The 16,895-nt window shown below is 47.4% G+C and overlaps 2 protein-coding genes across 3 annotated transcripts in view; both read right to left on the bottom strand.

Annotated features, from left to right (window-relative positions):
* Positions 1-1,211, bottom strand: part of LOC148144204 (uncharacterized) — a 443,218-nt gene extending 442,007 nt beyond the window's left edge. Inside the window, exon 1 of one of the 2 annotated variants that reach the window (XR_015751392.1) lies at positions 1,163-1,208. The gene's annotated coding sequence lies outside the window, so the exon portion shown is untranslated. Of the gene's footprint in view, positions 1-1,162 lie in introns of both variants that reach the window. The other variant, XM_087974603.1, reaches the window with a different exon arrangement.
* A 5,864-nt stretch (positions 1,212-7,075) lies between these two features.
* LOC148144214 (uncharacterized) lies at positions 7,076-8,737 on the bottom strand. Its single transcript, XM_087975308.1, has one exon. It carries the CDS (start codon positions 8,492-8,494, stop codon positions 7,076-7,078), a length of 1,419 nt encoding a protein of 472 aa, XP_087831434.1. The 5' UTR covers positions 8,495-8,737.
* Between the last annotated feature and the right edge of the window lie 8,158 nt (positions 8,738-16,895).

The raw sequence follows: 16,895 nt of genomic DNA on the forward strand, positions 1-16,895 counted from the left end.
GGTCGGTCTCAGCCAACCTTGCTCCAACTGGAAGGATCCCAAGGGACTGGGTGACAATACAGGACACCCGATAGGCTGGGGAATCCAGAGTACCCTGAGGTTGGAAGGATCGGCAGGAGTGACAAGTCAACAGAACCGCAACTCCCTCTTTGAAGGCCTGACCTTTCGAGGAAATAAGACTAAAGAGGCTCTGGAACATAGTAAACTGGGATTATCAGACCTGTGTCTTTACTCTGTGCAGAATTAGTATGCCTTAGACTATATACTTGCCGAGGAGGGTGACGTCTGCACCATTGTCCAAGATAAATGCACTATGGGCATTCCCGATCTCACTGGCAATATTACTAAGATACAAGAAGAGATCCAGGCATTCCTTGACAGAATGACTGAAGGGACCAGTTGGGGAAACTGCAGATCGGGCTGATGGTACAATTGGCTTATCAATTTAGCTATGTCTGTTTGTCGGTATTGGTATTGTTAGGTGTTTAATTGCTAGGCTTATGAGGTCCCTTAGTGATATAGATTTGCCCCAGAAGATGCTGCTTTCGCGATCTGATGGCTCACCCACACGTGTCGAAGGCGATGATAAATATGACAGATGAGCTGCAAAGATGGTGGTGCCGCTCTGCAGGATGTTGATGGCTGGACCACCTTGAAGGGCATTTGTTTAGACTAGCCTTCTCTTTCAGTGATCGCGGTGCAATCAAAGGGAGGAATGAGGGTGTGGGCATCTGGGTGAGAAAGTCTATAGCCTTAAAACTTGTCTTTAAACATTCAGACTAAAATGTAATGCTGAATTATTGAATACATTTACTGCACAAGAAAATAAACAGGCAAGAAGGCTCAGAAAGAGGAAAGAACTTAAAGATAGGGACACCTGGGCTCACCAAGCGATAACAGGATGCTGTGAGGCAATTAAGAACGTTTGCCTCAGCATCAGTGAATCTGTGTGAACAGGACACCAAGTGATAACATTCACAGCCGTTCCCTTGTGAGACCATTTTAGTGCTGAGGCTGTTGAATCCCGTAGAAAATTAATTCTTAGTGCTTATCTGCTATGGATTGAAATGAATTGCATTTTGGGACTTTATGATGATATTGAATAGCCATTACTGGTTATTAAATACAAACTCTGTAAAAGGAAATATTGATAAAGCTTTACCTTACTTACTGCAGCCGAGGCTCCAGCGGAGGAAACAGGCCTCGGGCACACTTCCGGCTTCGGGATGGCCACGCCCCCTGGTCCTGGTCCCGCCCCCTCCTCGTCCAAGGCGACGCGTAAGCCCCGCCCCTTTCGAACGCAGACCGTAAACCCCGCCCCCAGACTAGACCCCGCCCTCCTGGTAAACCCCGCCCACCCAGGTGTATTTGGAAGCACGAGCTTCTGCAGCGCTGCTCCTTCTGCGGGTTGCTGTGCTGCAGGATCATAAGACGCAGAATTAATAGCAAAACATCACAGTGTCATGCAACCGATGCAATATTTAGAACAATCCTGGACCGCTGCTGAGTTCTTCATCTTTTAGAATGGGTTGCAGGTTTCAGTTCATCAATATATAAATTCCAGAACTTTAGATCAGATTCCATCCAGTGTGGAAACAGGCCCTTCGGGCCAACAAGTCCACACCGACCCGCCGAAGAGCAAAACACCCAGCCCCATTCCCCGTCACCTAACACTACGGGGCAATTTAGCTTGGCCAATTCACCCTAACCCGCATGTCTTTGGACTGTGGGAGGATAACCGCGCAGACGTTGGGGGGGGGGGAATTGAACCTGGGGCTCTGGTGCTGTGAGGCAGCAGTGCTAACCACAAAAAAAAGGTGACATTTTCTGTTTTTCAGCGGCAGCTGCAACCCAGGAGTGGGGAGTCACTGATTTGAGGTTTTAAATTTGAAGTCAGAGAGCAGAGGTTCCTGGGAGAGGAGGGATGACTTATTTGTATTTCCTTCTTGCTGTATAAGTCAGTGGGTACTGTTGAGGGGGGATAACGACCTACCAGGGATATGCACTGGGGCCCAGGTCTCTGGCACAGAGCCTGTCCCTGTTGCACCAGAAGGGAAGGAAGGAAGGAAATGAGGAGAGTGTTAGTCATTGGGGACTCAATAGTTAGAGGGTCAGATAGAAGGTTTGTTGGGAATGAACAAGACTCGCGGTTAGTGTGTTGCCTCCCAGGTGCCAGGGTGCGTGATGTCTCGGATCGTATCTTTGGGGTCCTGAAGGGAGAGGGTTTCCAACCCCAAGTCATGGTCCATATAGGTACCAACAACATAGGTAGAAATGTGAGAAACAGAACTCACTCACAAATCAATCAGCCTGAGACAAAGCCTTGGAAACAAGAACAATTTATTACAGTCTTGCAAGTACTGGACGCTTCTACAATCAAGCAGAAATGCGCACCAAAACAGAGACTGTTAGCTTTCTTATTCAGTTTACAAGTTGCGGATCACGCCTCCCTTTTTCCATCCTATCATAAGCCGATTACCTCACTTGTCAGTTATTTTCTTATCTGGCCATCCTGCTGTCCTTGTCTGCATTGTTTGTTCCTTGTTTGTTACAGTTTGTTCTTTTATCCAGTTTCTCTTATCATACTATAAGCTTTATTGTGAAATGCCCCTGTTGCTTATTTTTGTGGTCAACTACAACACTTTAAAGTTATTCCCTAGCTTAAAACTATTTTCTTTAAAAGACCCTCTATATTCATTAAAGTCTTAGCCTTAAGTATGCTACATGGTACAAGAATTCCTCGACCGTTTGTATAATGTTCCCCTTCCCTTCCCCCCACTACACCCCCTCACCCATCTGCAAAAACATTTCTAATCTCCCACAGAAAGAGGGATAGGGATGTAAGGCAGGATTTCAGGGAGCTAGGGTGGAAGCTGAGGGCTAGAACAAACAGAGTGGTTATCTCTAGTTTGTTACCCATGCCACGTGATAGCAATGGATAGGAATAGAGAGAGATATCAGCTGAACACCTGGCTGCAAGGATGGTGCAGGAGGGAGGGTTTCAGGTTTTTGGATAATTGGGGCTCATTCTGGGGAAGGTGGGACTTGTACAAACAGGACAGTCTTCACTTGAACCAGAGGGGTACTAATATCCTGGGTGGGAAATTTGCTGGTGCTATTCGGGTTGGTTTAAACTAGCTCAGCAGGGGGATGGGAACCGGGGGGTGTAGCTGCAATGCACAGGAGGATGAGAGTAGGAAGGACAGGGACAGGATTTCAGGGTCACAGGAATGTGCTGGCAGACAGCGAACTGGTTTGAAGTGTGTCTACTTCAACACCAGAGTATTCGCAATAAGTTGGTGAGCTTGCAGCATGGATAGGTACCCAGGATTTGGATGTTGTGGCCATTTCGGAGACATGGAGAGAGCAGGGTGAGGAATGGATGTTGCAGGTTCCAGGGTTTTGATCTTTCATTAAGAACAGCCAAAGCAGTAAAAGAGGGAGAGGCGTGGCCTTGTTAGTCAAGGATAGTATAACGGTGGCTGACAGAACTTTTGATGAGAACTCGTCTACTCAAGTAATGTGGGCTGAGGTTAGAAACAGGAGAGGAGAGGTCACACTGCTTGGAGTTTTTTTTACAGGCCTCTGCAGTGTTCCAGGGAGGTGGAAGAGAGGATTTGCAAAATTATTCTGGATAGGAGTGAAAGGAACAGGGTGGTCATTCTGGGGGACTTTAACTTCCCCAACATTGACTGGAAATGCTTTCACTCTAGATTCTGGATCAGTGGTGCTGGAAGAGCACAGCAATTCAGGCAGCATCTCGGATGCTGCCTGAATTGCTGTGCTCTTCCAGCACCACTGATCCAGAATCTGGTTTCCAGCATCTGCAGTCATTGTTTTACCTCATGCTTTCACTCTAGTATGTCATATGGATCAGTTTTTGTCCAGTGTGTGCAAGATGGTTTTCTGACACAGTATGTCGAAGGGCCGACAAGGGGGGACGTCACTCTGGATCTGGTGCTTGGTAATGAACCAGGCCAGATGTTTGATTTGGTGGAAGGTGAGCACTTTGGAGAGAGTGACCATAATTCAGTTAGGTTTCATTTAGCGATGTAAAGGGATAGGAACATGCCACAGGTCAAGAGTTATTGATGGGGCAAGGGCAATTATAATGCAATTATGCAAGACTTAGGATGCATAGAATAGGGTAGCAAAATGCAGGGGATGGGAACAATTGAAATGTGGAGCTGGTTTAAGGAACAGATATTGTGTGCCCTTGATAGGTATGTCCCTGTCAGGCAGGAAGTGATAAGGTAAGGGAACCGTGGTTTACAACAGAAATTGCATCTCTTGTTACAAAGAAGAAGGAGGCTTATGTGTTGATGAGGCAAGATGGTTCAGATGGGGTGATGGAGAGTTACAGATCAGCTAGGAAGGATTTAAAGAGAGAGTTAAGAGCAAAGAGAGGACATGAGCAGTCTTTAACACATAAAGGAGAACCCTAAAGCTTTCTATAGGTATGTGAGGAATAAAAGGATGATTAGGGTAGGAATAGGGCCAGTCAAAGATAGAAGTGGGAAGTTGAGTGTAGGCCCTGTGGAGATTGGAGAGGTGTTAATGAATATCTCTCATCGGTCTTCACTCAGGAAAAGGAGAATATTGTAGAGGAGAAGAATGAGGTACGAGATATTAGACTCAAAAGGATCGAGGTTAGTTGCACACAGGTGTTATCAATTCGAGAAGGAGTGAAAGTAGACAAGTGCCCTGAGCCCGATGGGATTTATCCGAGGTTTCTCTGGGAAGCGAGGGAGGAGATAGCAGAGCCTTTGGTTTTGATATTTGAGTTGTTATTGTCTACAGGCTTAGTACCAGAGTGGAGGATTGCTAATGTTGTGCCCTTGTTCAAGAAGGGCAGCAGAGATGACCCAGGTAATTATAGACCACTGAGCCTTACTTCTGTTGAAGGAAAGCTTTTGGAAAGGAATATTAGAGGTAGGATTTATAATATACTTGCAAGCAACAATTTGATTTCAGATAGTCAACATGGTTTCATCAAGACAGATCGTGTCTCACAAACCTCATTGCATTTTTTGAGGTGACCAAGTATGGAAATGTGGGTAGGGCAGTTGACGTGGTGTACATGGACCTCAGTAAAGCCTGTGATAAGGTTCCACATGGCAGGCTGTTGGAGAAATAGCAGAGGCATGGGTTGTTGTGGTTGTGTTCGCCGAGCTGGGAATTTGTGTTGCAAACGTTTTGTCCCCTCTCTAGGTGACATCCTCAGTGCTTGGGAGCCTCCTGTGAAGCGCTTCTGTGATGTTTCCTCCAGCATTTATCGTGATGGTGTCACCGAGACAGGGGACGAAACGTCTGCAACACAAATTCCCAGCTCGGCGAACAGAACCACAACAACGAGTACCCGAGCTACAAATCTTCTCCCAAACTTTGAAGAGACGTGGGATTGAGGGTGATTTAGCAGTTTGGATTAGAAACTAGCTTTCTGAAAGAAGGCAGCGAGTGATGATTTATGGAAAATATTCAGCCTGCTGTCCGGTTACTAGTGGTGTGCCACAAGGATCTGTTTTGGAATCACTGCGGTTTGTCGTTTTTATAAATGACTTAGATGCAGGCATAGGTGGATGGATTCGCAGAATTGGACTGAGAGGTGGCAAATGGAGTTCAATGCAGCTAAATGTGAGGTGATTCACTTTGGGAAGAATATCAGGAAGGCAGTGATCTTGGAGTCCATGTACATAGATCCCTGAAAGTTGCCACCCAGGTAAATAATGCTGTGAAGAAGGCATACGGTGTGTTAGGTTTCATTCGTAGAGGGATTGAGTTCTGCAACCGCAACATCATGCTGCAACTATACAAAACACTGGTGCAGCCACATTTGGAATATTGTGTATAGTTCTCGCCCCCATATTTCAGGAAGGATGTGGGAAGCATTGGAAAAGGTGCAGAGGAGATTTATCAGGTTGTTGCCTGGTCTGGAGGGAGGGTCTTATGAGGAAAGGCTAAGAGACTTGGGTATGTTCTCATTGGAAAGAAGAAGGCTAAGGGGGGATTTGAAAGAGACATCTTGGATGATCAGAGGATTAGATAGGGTAGACAGTGAAAGAATTTTTCCTAGGATGGTGAAGTCAGCTTGTATGAGGGGGCATAACTACAAATTGAGGGGTGATAGATTAAAGACAGGTGTCAGAGGCAAGTTCTTTATGCAGAGAGTGGTAAGGGCGTGGAATGCCCTACCTGCTAAGGTAGTCAACTCAGCCACATTAGGGAGATTTAAACAATCCTTAGATAAGCGCATGGATGATTTTGGGATAATGTCAGGGAATGAGCCGAGAATAGTTCACAGGTCGGCGCAACATCGAGGGCCAAAGGGCCTGTTGTGCGCTGGATTGTTCTATGTTCTTTGTTCTATGTTCTAAACTTAGTGCAGGAGGCTGAAAGAAATGAGCAGCTTTAAAACAAAAACCTCTTGGAGCTCAAAGCTTTCAATGAGAGTCTGAGCCCGGTGGTAAGTTCAGGTAACCTTTATTGCAACCAAACTTTGTTACAGCTTCAGATCCCCCCAGCAAAAACGCAGAGAAAAAGCAGTTGCTTTTTGAGCACCTCAAGGTGAAAGCGCACACACTGCACCTCCCCTGTCCCACCCCCCCTCACTGTCTTTACTATTGGCCAGCACCAAGTTGTCCCTTTGTAATTGGATCATTGGTAAAGCCCTAACCCGGAGGAAGTATTGCCTCACTCAGCAATTTCAACCCATACCCTGTCTCCAAGTAAGTTTCTCCCCGCTCATTTGCCAGGAAGGGGCAGTGTAGTGTCAACCAGACTGCTGTGGGTCTGGAGTCACGTGTAGGCCAGACTGGGTAAAGGATGCAGCTGGAACGACTGAGTGAATCCTTTCCCACAATGGCGGTTCCCTTACCTAACAAGGGAGAGAGTGAATCAGATGGGGGCTTTCTCCCCCGCACCACCCCCTCCCTGAAACAGTCTCATCATTAGATTCCGAACTCCAGATTTCTGACCGAATACCAATTCTGCCATCTGTCGTGGCGGGATTCGAACCCGGGAGTCCCCAGAACCGGGTTGATAGTCCAATCGATAATGGCACTCGGCCATCACTCCTTCAATTCCCCTGCGATGGCACGTGAACTCGCTGGTGTTTCTGCAGGTTGGAGGAGTAGGTGAAGCCCTTCCCGCACTGAGAGCAAGTGAACGGCCTCTCTCCGGTGTGGATCCGCTGGTGCCTCAGCAGGGTGGAGACCTGGCTAAAGGCCTTCCCGCACTCTGGGCAGCTGAAGGGCCTCTCCCCCGTGTGGACCCGCCGGTGGGTCAGCAGGTGGGAGGAATACCTGAAGCCCTTCCTGCACTGAGAGCAGGTGAATGGCCTCTCCCCCGGGTGGACCCGCTGGTGGGTCAGCAGGGTGGAGGAATTCCTCAAGGCCTTCCCGCACTCGGGGCAGCTGAAGGGCCTCTCCCCCGTGTGGACCCGCTGGTGCCCCAGCAGGGTGGAGACCTGGGTAAAGGCCTTTCCGCACTCTGGGCAGCTAAAGGGCCTCTCCCCGGTGTGGACCCGCTGGTGGGTCTGGAGGTTGAAGGAGCAGGTGAAGCCCTTCCCGCACTGAGAGCAGGTGAACGGCCTCTCCCCCGTGTGGATACGCTGGTGGGTCATCAGGGAGGAGACGTGGGTAAAGGCCTTCCCGCACTGAGAGCAGCTGAAGGGTCTCTCCCCTGTGTGGATCCGCTGGTGGCTCTGCAGGGTGGAGGAGCAGGTGAAGCCCTTCCGGCACCGAGAGCAGGTGAACGGCCCCTCCCCGGTGTGGACATGCTGGTGCCTCAACAGGGCGCAGGAATTGCTGAAGGCCTTCCCGCACTTGGTGCAGCTGAAGGGCCTCTCCCCCATGTGGATACGCTGGTGGCTCCGCAGATTGGAGGAGCAGGTGAAGCCCTTCCCACACTGAGAGCAGGTGAACGGCATCTCCCCTGTGTGGACATGCCGGTGACTCCGCAGATTGGAGGAGCAGGTGAAGCCCTTCCCGCATTCAGGGCAACTGAAGGGCTTTTCCCCCGTATGGACACGCTGGTGCCTCAGCAGGTTGGAGACCTGGGTATAGGCCTTCCCGCATTCAGGGCAATTGAAGGGCCTCTCCCCCGTGTGGACATGCTGGTGGATCAGCAGGGTGGAGGAATTGCTGAAGGCCTTCCCGCACTCGGGGCAGCTGAAAGGCCTTTCCCCCGTGTGGACCCGCTTGTGCCTCAGCAGGGTGGAGGCCTGGGAAAAGGCCTTCCCGCACTCTGGGCAGCTGAAGGGCCTCTCCCCTGTGTGGACCCGCTGGTGGGCCAACAAGTGGGAGGAGTGTCTGAAGGCCTTCCCGCAATCGGTGCAGGGGAATGGCCTCTCCCCGGTGTGACTGCGCCGATGAGTCTCCAGGGCAGACGGGACACGGAAGCCTTTCCCACAGTCGCCACACTTCCACGGTTCCTCTACAGGGCGGGATTCCTCAGGTTTCTCCATGGCCACAGCTTCAGCTGCACACAAACACATGTAGAGCCCCTCCGTGCCGTGAAATCCCCTTTCCAGGCCGTAGAACTGTTTCAGGCTCCACGCACAGTGCACTGCAACAGTGGGGGCTCTCGTCCAGTCCCATTGATGCTGAAAACGTCCTCAAACAGGAACCAAAAAGCGTTGATCCCTCTCACAGAAATCATAGTCAAAACTCGTTGCGGTCCCGATGGATTGTGTAACTGTCAGACATTGACATCAAAGTGAATAATGAAGATGCTGGAGAGTCAGTCAAAAAATGTGGCGCTAGAAAAGCACAGCAGGTCAGGCAGTATCCGAGGAACAGGAGAGTCAATGTTTCGGGCATGAGCCCTTCATCTGTTGATTTTGAAACTTCAATCTTCAGATTTTCAACTACTCTGCAAAAAGAGATTACAAAAGTCATCACTATCAGTGCAGGGTAGAAATTCAGAACAAGCAATTCTACTTTCTGTGGAATATTCTTTTGTTGTTCCACAAAATTGAAAGCACCATCCCACTCTCCCTTCCCCTCTGTTCTCACTCCGCTCTAACTAATTCCCCTTAAGGTGTTGATTCAGGATCTTACAGGGGCAGAAAAAGCAAAAACATCAAGACTGACATCTCTCTGAATTTTGGATACCTCCACCTGAAAGTTAATATCTTTCACAACACTGGGATCCTGCTGAGAGTGAGCAGGTCTGATTTTGGGAAGCAAAAAAAAGGTGTCAATTCAGGGTAAACCTGCAATGCAGCTTCTTGAGGAAGGACCAGACACAAAATGGTTAATGACCCCGAGAAGGTGAGAGCAAAATGAGACATCAAGGCATTAACGCCAATACACTTCAGTCAAACTCTTCTGCTCCCAGTCAGGGCAACTCATGCTCTGAAAGTCCAGCCTTCATAACCACACTTCTGCTTTCACTGAAGACAATTAGAGTCACATAGCACGGAAACAGACCCTTTGGCCCAACCTGCCCAGATATCCTAAATTAATCTAGTCACGTTTGCCATCACTTGGCCTCTATCTGGGCCGGATGCTGACAGCTGGGACTAAATTGGGTTGACTATCTTGTCAGCAAGGACCAAAGGGTCTGTTTCTGTGCTGTACATCTCTATGACTCCAGTTGCATTTGCCATCACTTGGCCCTGACCCATCTGAACCCTTAATATTCAGATGCCCATCCAGGAGCCTTTTAACTTGTCATCGTACCAGCACCCACCACTTCCTCTGGCAGCTCACGCCATCGTTCAAGCGACTCTACGTTGAAAGCGTTTGGTCTGGTGCACCAGATGACATCAGGATAATCTCAGATCGTTCCAGATCGCATCGATACTCAGTCAGTGGCTTTCCCGATCAGGATGTTGTACGTGATCAAACAGGTCAGTGGGTAGGCGATCCCCAACCTCTTAGTTCAAGTATCTCTACGAGAACTCCCTTGCTGGAGGGTCCCTTGGAGACACTTACCATAAGACCATAAGACATAGGAGTGGAAGTAAGGCCATTCGGCCCATCGAGTCCACTCCGCCATTCAATCATGGCTGATGCGCATTTCAGCTCCACTTACCAGCGTTCTCCCCGTAGCCCTTAATTCCTCTAGACAACAAGAATCTATCAATCTCGGCCTTCAACTGGACTTCATTGAGTTGTAGAAATGAGTTGAGTTGCTAGAAATGTGTTTTGCTTATTGCTGATGTCTTTTCGAAGTGGACTGAAGCCTACCCTCCTCCTAACGCTACTGCTGAGATTGTGGTGAAGATTTTGTTTAAGGAAATAATTCCCTGCTTCAGTATACCTGCGTGCATTAACTCGGACAATGGACCACACTTTGTAGGTAATATTAACGGAGAACTCTGTTCCCAGCTTTGTATTTGTCAGCAACTGCATGGTGCTTATCATCCTCAGGCAGCCGACCTTGTTGAATGTTTTAACCAGACTCAAGACTAAACTTGCCAAATTAGTGGCAGAGTGTGGCCTCTCCTGGTTATGCTAATCCCTGTGGCCTTATTCCAATTGCGATCCATGTCTCCAGGCAAGACACGACTGTCTCCAGCTGAGAGTCTCTCTGGTCACCGCCTCCGTACCCCTTGGAACGATTCAACTCCCTTCTCAGTCCACTTCCACCACATGACTGAAGCAATGATTGGTTATGTTCTTGCTCTAACTAGTATTATGCGTGCCTTTTACTCCCAGGAGCGTGCGGCCTACAGCGATGTACCCTCCCTTTCAGCCTCGTCACGGGTAGAGCCTGGTTCATTCGTGCTCATCAAGAACTGGACTGGCAAAGGTCTCCAACCTCGTTGGGATGGCCCCTTCCAGGTTTTACTTCACACCCCTACCGTGGTCACAGTCACTGGGTGCTCAGCTTGGGTCCAACTGCACCATTGTAGATGGGTTTTGAATTTTGCTGTTGTTGTTCTAATGTTAATCTTATTACAGATACTTTAACTAAGAGGAGGGACATGTGGGGGATCGCTTATCTCCTCACCTTTCTGATCACGTATAACGTCCTGATGGCGAAAGCCACTAAGTATGGATGCGACCAGGAATGATCAGAGATTATCCACCACCCATGCTGAGGAGATGTCGTCCAGTGCACCGGACCAGACGCTTTTGACGTGTGGAACGTGATGAAGATTGATTATTGCAATGGACTCTTACATCAGAAAGACCAGATGGTCCATCTGGACAGTAGAAATCAGTGAGAGTTACCATGTCGTTACCATGTGTTTTTGATTTTACCTGCAGACGCAAGCCTAGTGAGGATAAAAATGATCAACCGTTATTATGGTAAATATTTTAAGGACGCCGAGGTACACCATCCCATTTTGCAGGACGGGCCGACTCGAGAAAAAGGAAGCCTGATAGGGGAAACTCCTCAATCCACAAACAACGTATTTATACAGGCCCACAGAACGCTCTTCACCCCAGAGGCAGTAATATGTTACTCCTCTCTATCGGGAGATGACTTATTTGCCCCGTCCCCAGTCCCCGATTCCATTCTATTCGTCAGACTTCCGACTGCCGACCCTGCGAAGAGAAATATCACTTTCCAATACCTCGGGTCTGTGTATACAAACAGCTGGTGTAACACTGGCCGGGGTACAGCAGGCCTTATGTGGCACATGGACCTGGAACGGAACCCTTCCCTTGCGCATTTATAGGCCTTTTCTCTTTTCAGAACCTGATACTGTCACCAAGACCATGTACAATAGAGCTAAGGGAGAGCCCAATGGGAACAGCATTCTGAGGACCATTGTCTCCCATACAGTGCGAGTGATCGAGTCACTTGGCCCATTTTTTACAGCGCTCAAGCAACTCCTCTTGCAAAACATCGACCCTTTACACCTGTAGATCTGACCAGACCCCCTGCTGTAACATTTCAGTAACCTATTTTGACAAACTCTCCCTAATATACACCAAACCAGACTATTATTTCTTCAGCTAAGATAAAGCTACCAATTTCCTGGTCCTGGATGGCAAAGATGTCCCTCATAAGGTCACCATCGGAGCCCTTGTTCCCACAACAGTACCTTGTCCTGGCCGGTGGACAAGTCGATGGAACCTCCATCTGAGGAGGATGCAGCGGTCGGTCTCAGCCAACCTTGCTCCAACTGGAAGGATCCCAAGGGACTGGGTGACAATACAGGACACCCGATAGGCTGGGGAATCCAGAGTACGCTGAGGTTGGAAGGATCGGCAGGAGTGACAAGTCAACAGAACCGCAACTCCCTCTTTGAAGGCCTGACCTTTCGAGGAAATAAGACTAAAGAGGCTCTGAAACCGAGTAAACTGGGATTATCAGACCTGTGTCTTTACTCTGTGCAGAATTGGTATGCCTTAGACTATATGCTCCCCCAGAAGGGTGAGGTCTGCACCATTGTCCAAGATAAATGCACTATGGGCATTCCCAATCTCACTTGCAATATTACTAAGATACAAGCAGAGATCCAGAATGACTGAAGGGACTAGTTGGGGAAACTGCAGATCGGGCTCATGGTACAATTGGCTTATCAATTTAGCTATGTCTGTTTGTCGGTATTGGTATTGTTAGGTGTTTAATTGCTAGGCTTATGAGGTCCCTTAGTGATATAGATTTGCCCCAGTAGATGCTCCTTTTGCGATCCGATGGCTCACCCACACGTGTCGATGGCGATGATAAATATGACCAGATGAGCTGCAAAGCTGGTGGTGCCGCTCTGCAGGATGTTGATGGCAGGACCACCTTGAAGGGCATTCGTTTGGACTAGCTTTCTCTTTCAGTGATCTCGGTGCAATCAAAGGGAGGAATGAGGGTGTGGGCATCTGGGTGAGAAAGTCTATAGCCTTAAAACTTGTCTTTAAACATTCAGACTAAAATGTAATGCTGAATTATTGAATACATTTACTGCACTAGAAAATAAACAGGCCGGAAGGCTCAGAAAGAGGAGAGAACTTAAAGATAGGGACACCTGGGCTCACCAAGTGATAACAGGATGCTGTGAGGCAATTAAGAACGTTTGCCTCAGCATCAGTGAATCTGTGTAAACAGGACACCAAGTGGCAACATTCACAGCTGTTCCCTTGTGAAGTTAATGATAGTCTGTTAGAAATGGGGTAAAGTGTTGTTTTTGCAGATATAGGAAAAGCATACAGAAAAGAGAACTATTCACCCTGCAGGTATTTAGGGAAGAGTATCTTTACTTTTCTGTGTATAATTGTGGTTAATTAAACACTAACTTTGGTGTGTAATTATTATCACAAAAAGTTATTTTTAAAAACTTATGCTTTCAGCAAAAAGCTGAGATAATCAAAATGCTTAAGGTACACAAAACGATACAAGTCAATGAAATGTCCGAGGATGGAATGTACCAGCAGAATTGATACAAAATGTTAAACCAGATCTTGATGTACTGTCGACAAAATAAATGTGTGTCAGCACTTATAGAGGAAGGTTGCCAACCTGGGGAAGGGGCAAGTAATAAGGGTGGAGTGCAGCTGGGCAGTGGTCTGGTACAGTAAGAGAGATTGGGTAATTAGGAGTCTGGAGAGATGACCTCACTCAGCTCAAAGGGTATAACTATACACTAACCTGAGTTCTAATTTGCCCATTTGCTTATGCAATTGAAGCCCTTACTTGCAAGTTCGCAATAAATTGTCTTGTTTCCAGTTTTGGTGGTCTCGTCTAAATTTTATTGAATCTTGTTTCTAACAGATTTGGGGGCTCGTTCTGGGATCCCAAGCTCCGGTCGCTCGGCATTCTTGGAGAAACGGAAAAGATGCACCTCGCTGATTTCGGGATCTCTAGTTTCCCCTTGTTGCCGCGGCGACTTTGGGAGAGCGTGATCTGGACTGAGAGACCCTGGAAACAAGACGGGCAGACGCGGCAGGTTCGGTCGGGTGACTCTTCTGTGCACAAGACCCGGGTAAGAAAGGTCTTAAAAGATTTATCTGGGCGACCGGGGTAGGCAGCAGTAGTTGCTGCCAGTCGGATATATCCGGGGAACCGGAGTGCTGGTGACTGGAATAGGCGAACCTGGTCAGCCAGGGTGGATGGCCGTTGGTACTGTTGCCAGGTGGATATATCCGGGTGGCCGGCAGCGGCAGTTGTTGCCAGTCAGATATATCTGGGTATCCAGGGAACCGGGGTTCTGGGCGACCGGGTTAGGCGAACCCAATCAACCAGGTTAGGTAGCAGTTGTTACCGTTGCCAGGTGGATGTATCCGGGTGGCTGGCAGCGGTAATTGCTGCCAGTTGGATATGTCCAGGGAACTGCGGTTCTGAGCGACCGGGTTAGGCAAACCCGATCAACCAGGGTAGGTAGCAGTTGTCACTGTTGCCAGGTGGATTATCCGGGGAATTGCTGCGGGACAGGGTGCACAAACACGCGGCGGGAAGTTCAGTCGGTAAGCGACCGGGATAGTCAACGGTAGTGGTTGCCAGGTATTGCCGCGGGATAAGGGCGCGCGGATTCGACCAGGTAACTCTTGTGCACAGACCAAGGTAAGAAAAGGGATCTTTAAGTATTGCCTTGGTGGTCGGGGATGTACGAGAAGTACGGGACGTACGACAAGTATGGGAAATTGGCAACTTTTAAAATAAAGTGTTTAATTGGCTAGATTAATCTGATGAGTAAGGTGTCTACCTGATTCGATCACCCAGCCTTAGACCGGTTGTTAAGAGGGAAAATCCCCCACGCGAAGGTTAGGACCCTGAAATGGGTGTGGAAGAAGGTGACCACCGGACCTCAGTAAGGTTAACTAAATTACATAAAGAAACGGCCGAGTATTAAAATGAGAAACAAGAATAGTTGTTTAAGTGTCGAAGGGGACATGAGAGGGACGTCCGAGGACCACATTCCAATGGACAGTCCTTTAGGAAAAATGTTAAGAGATTGGAAGTACAATCCTGGACGCGAGGAAAGGATAAAAAAAATGATAAAATGTCAATGAAAAACAGCCTTAAAGTCAAGAGGAATCAGATTATGCTTCGTGTCAGAAGGGCTAGTAGCTGAAGGGCTTCTGAGGGTGCACTTCGTAACTAACTTATGGCCAGACGTCCAGAAAAAATATTCAAAAGCTAGAGGAGTTGTTGCGGGAAACTCAAAAAGTGTCTGTGTGAGTGTGTGAGTGTGAGTGAGTGTGAGTGAGTGAGTGTGAGTGAGTGAGTGTGAGTGAGTGAGTGTGAGTGAGTGTGTGTGAGTGAGTGTGTGTGAGTGAGTGTGTGTGAGTGAGTGTGTGTGAGTGAGTGTGTGTGAGTGAGTGTGTGTGAGTGAGTGTGTGTGAGTGAGTGTGTGTGAGTGTGTGTGAGTGTGTGTGTGTGAGTGTGTGTGTGTGTGAGTGTGTGTGTGTGTGAGTGTGTGTGTGAGAGTGTGTGAGAGTGTGTGAGAGTGTGTGAGAGTGTGTGAGAGTGTGTGAGAGTGTGTGAGAGTGTGTGAGAGTGTGTGTGAGTGTGTGTGAGTGTGTGAGAGAGAGTGAGTGAGAAAAGAGCTGTACAGCTAGTAGAAAGTTTATCCCTTTGTGATTCAGTGTGAATGCACATTTGTTTGTTGGTGATTGAATGTTCCCTGGAGCTTGAGATCCGGAATTGTTTTGAATCTGATTTCTATTATGGAAATTTTAACATGATTTCTTTTAAGGTTAAGGATTTTGCAAGATTATGAAATAAACTGTTCTTTTTACAGGTCATAACTGCTTTACTATCAGTTTCTAACTAATCTCTTTTATCCTTACATAAAAGCGATTTATGGAGGACAGTTGAAGTTTTAACTTGAATAGACAAATCCTTTTAAGGCAGCTCTGGTTATTTCACGACCTATAGCATTGTAATTGAGCAATGACTGATCAGGACTACTTGGGAGGACTAGTTTTGGATTTGAATCAGGGGACTGGAACCGGGTGATTGTGGTGGATTTCAGAGTTGGGAACTGTGTGCATTTTGCATTTTGAACATTAAACACTGAATAAGTGAATTTATAATATATAAATATATATTTACAAGTAAGATTCCAAAATGTATAGTTAGGAACAGGCTTTAAAGAAAAGCAAGCATCAATTGATAAACTGTATTTGAGATTACAGGGAGCAAGAAAAATTGCAATATTTCTTGAAAAGAATCAAGGTCTAAACAAAACATTGGGTGATGAGGAATGGCCATGAGGTGGCCCTAAAGCTGTTCAGTTGGTTAAATCGGCTCAGTAATTAATCTGGCAACGTAACATGAGAAGCAGAAACAGAAGGCAAAAATAATGATAAGCCACAGTTAATGAGGTAATAAAGAAAAGGACAAAACTAAAAGGATAAGGAAACCGGAATGGTGGTGGGCAGCATGTTGAAAATAAAGTGAGGAGAAAGGATCGGGGAGGAGATGTTAAGGAGTCTGCTGGACAGGAACAAGGATCAAGGATCAAAGTGGAAATCCCCACAGGCGGGATGTTATTACTGTGGAAAGACAGGTCACTTTAAGAGAGAGTGTCCAGAGCCAAAAAAGGAAGTAAAGGCAGTGCCGTTTTTATGAACCTTGATGAAAAATAGGGGTGTCAGGAGTTCCTGCCCCCGGGGACCCACCAGGAACCCTTGATAAATTTAAAGGTGGGACCTTACAAAGAGGACGTAGTTTTCCTAGTCGAGACGGGGGCTGAAAGGTCATCCTTAAATTTTAAGCCCAAGGGAGTGGGAACGAAAACAAAAGTTAATTGGATTATGGCAACAGTTTTGTGATGAGAGGCATGAAGAATCAGTTTTGCGTTCATGACGAGATATTGCCACCAAATTGGGGATCGAATTAACTGCAAAAGGTGCTATGGAATCTGTTGAGGTTCTTAAAAATGAATGTGCTCGAGCAAAACAATTACAGAAACAGAATGAGAAGTCACAAGTGACTGGTAAACAAACAGAACTGCGCGATTACAGTTTTAAAAATGTTTTAATCACTTGGTTGTGTTT

The sequence above is a fragment of the Chiloscyllium plagiosum genome, unplaced genomic scaffold (assembly GCF_037043375.1).
Source record: "Chiloscyllium plagiosum isolate Xiang-an unplaced genomic scaffold, Cpla_swu_hap1 HiC_scaffold_27, whole genome shotgun sequence".
Taxonomy (NCBI): domain Eukaryota; kingdom Metazoa; phylum Chordata; class Chondrichthyes; order Orectolobiformes; family Hemiscylliidae; genus Chiloscyllium; species Chiloscyllium plagiosum.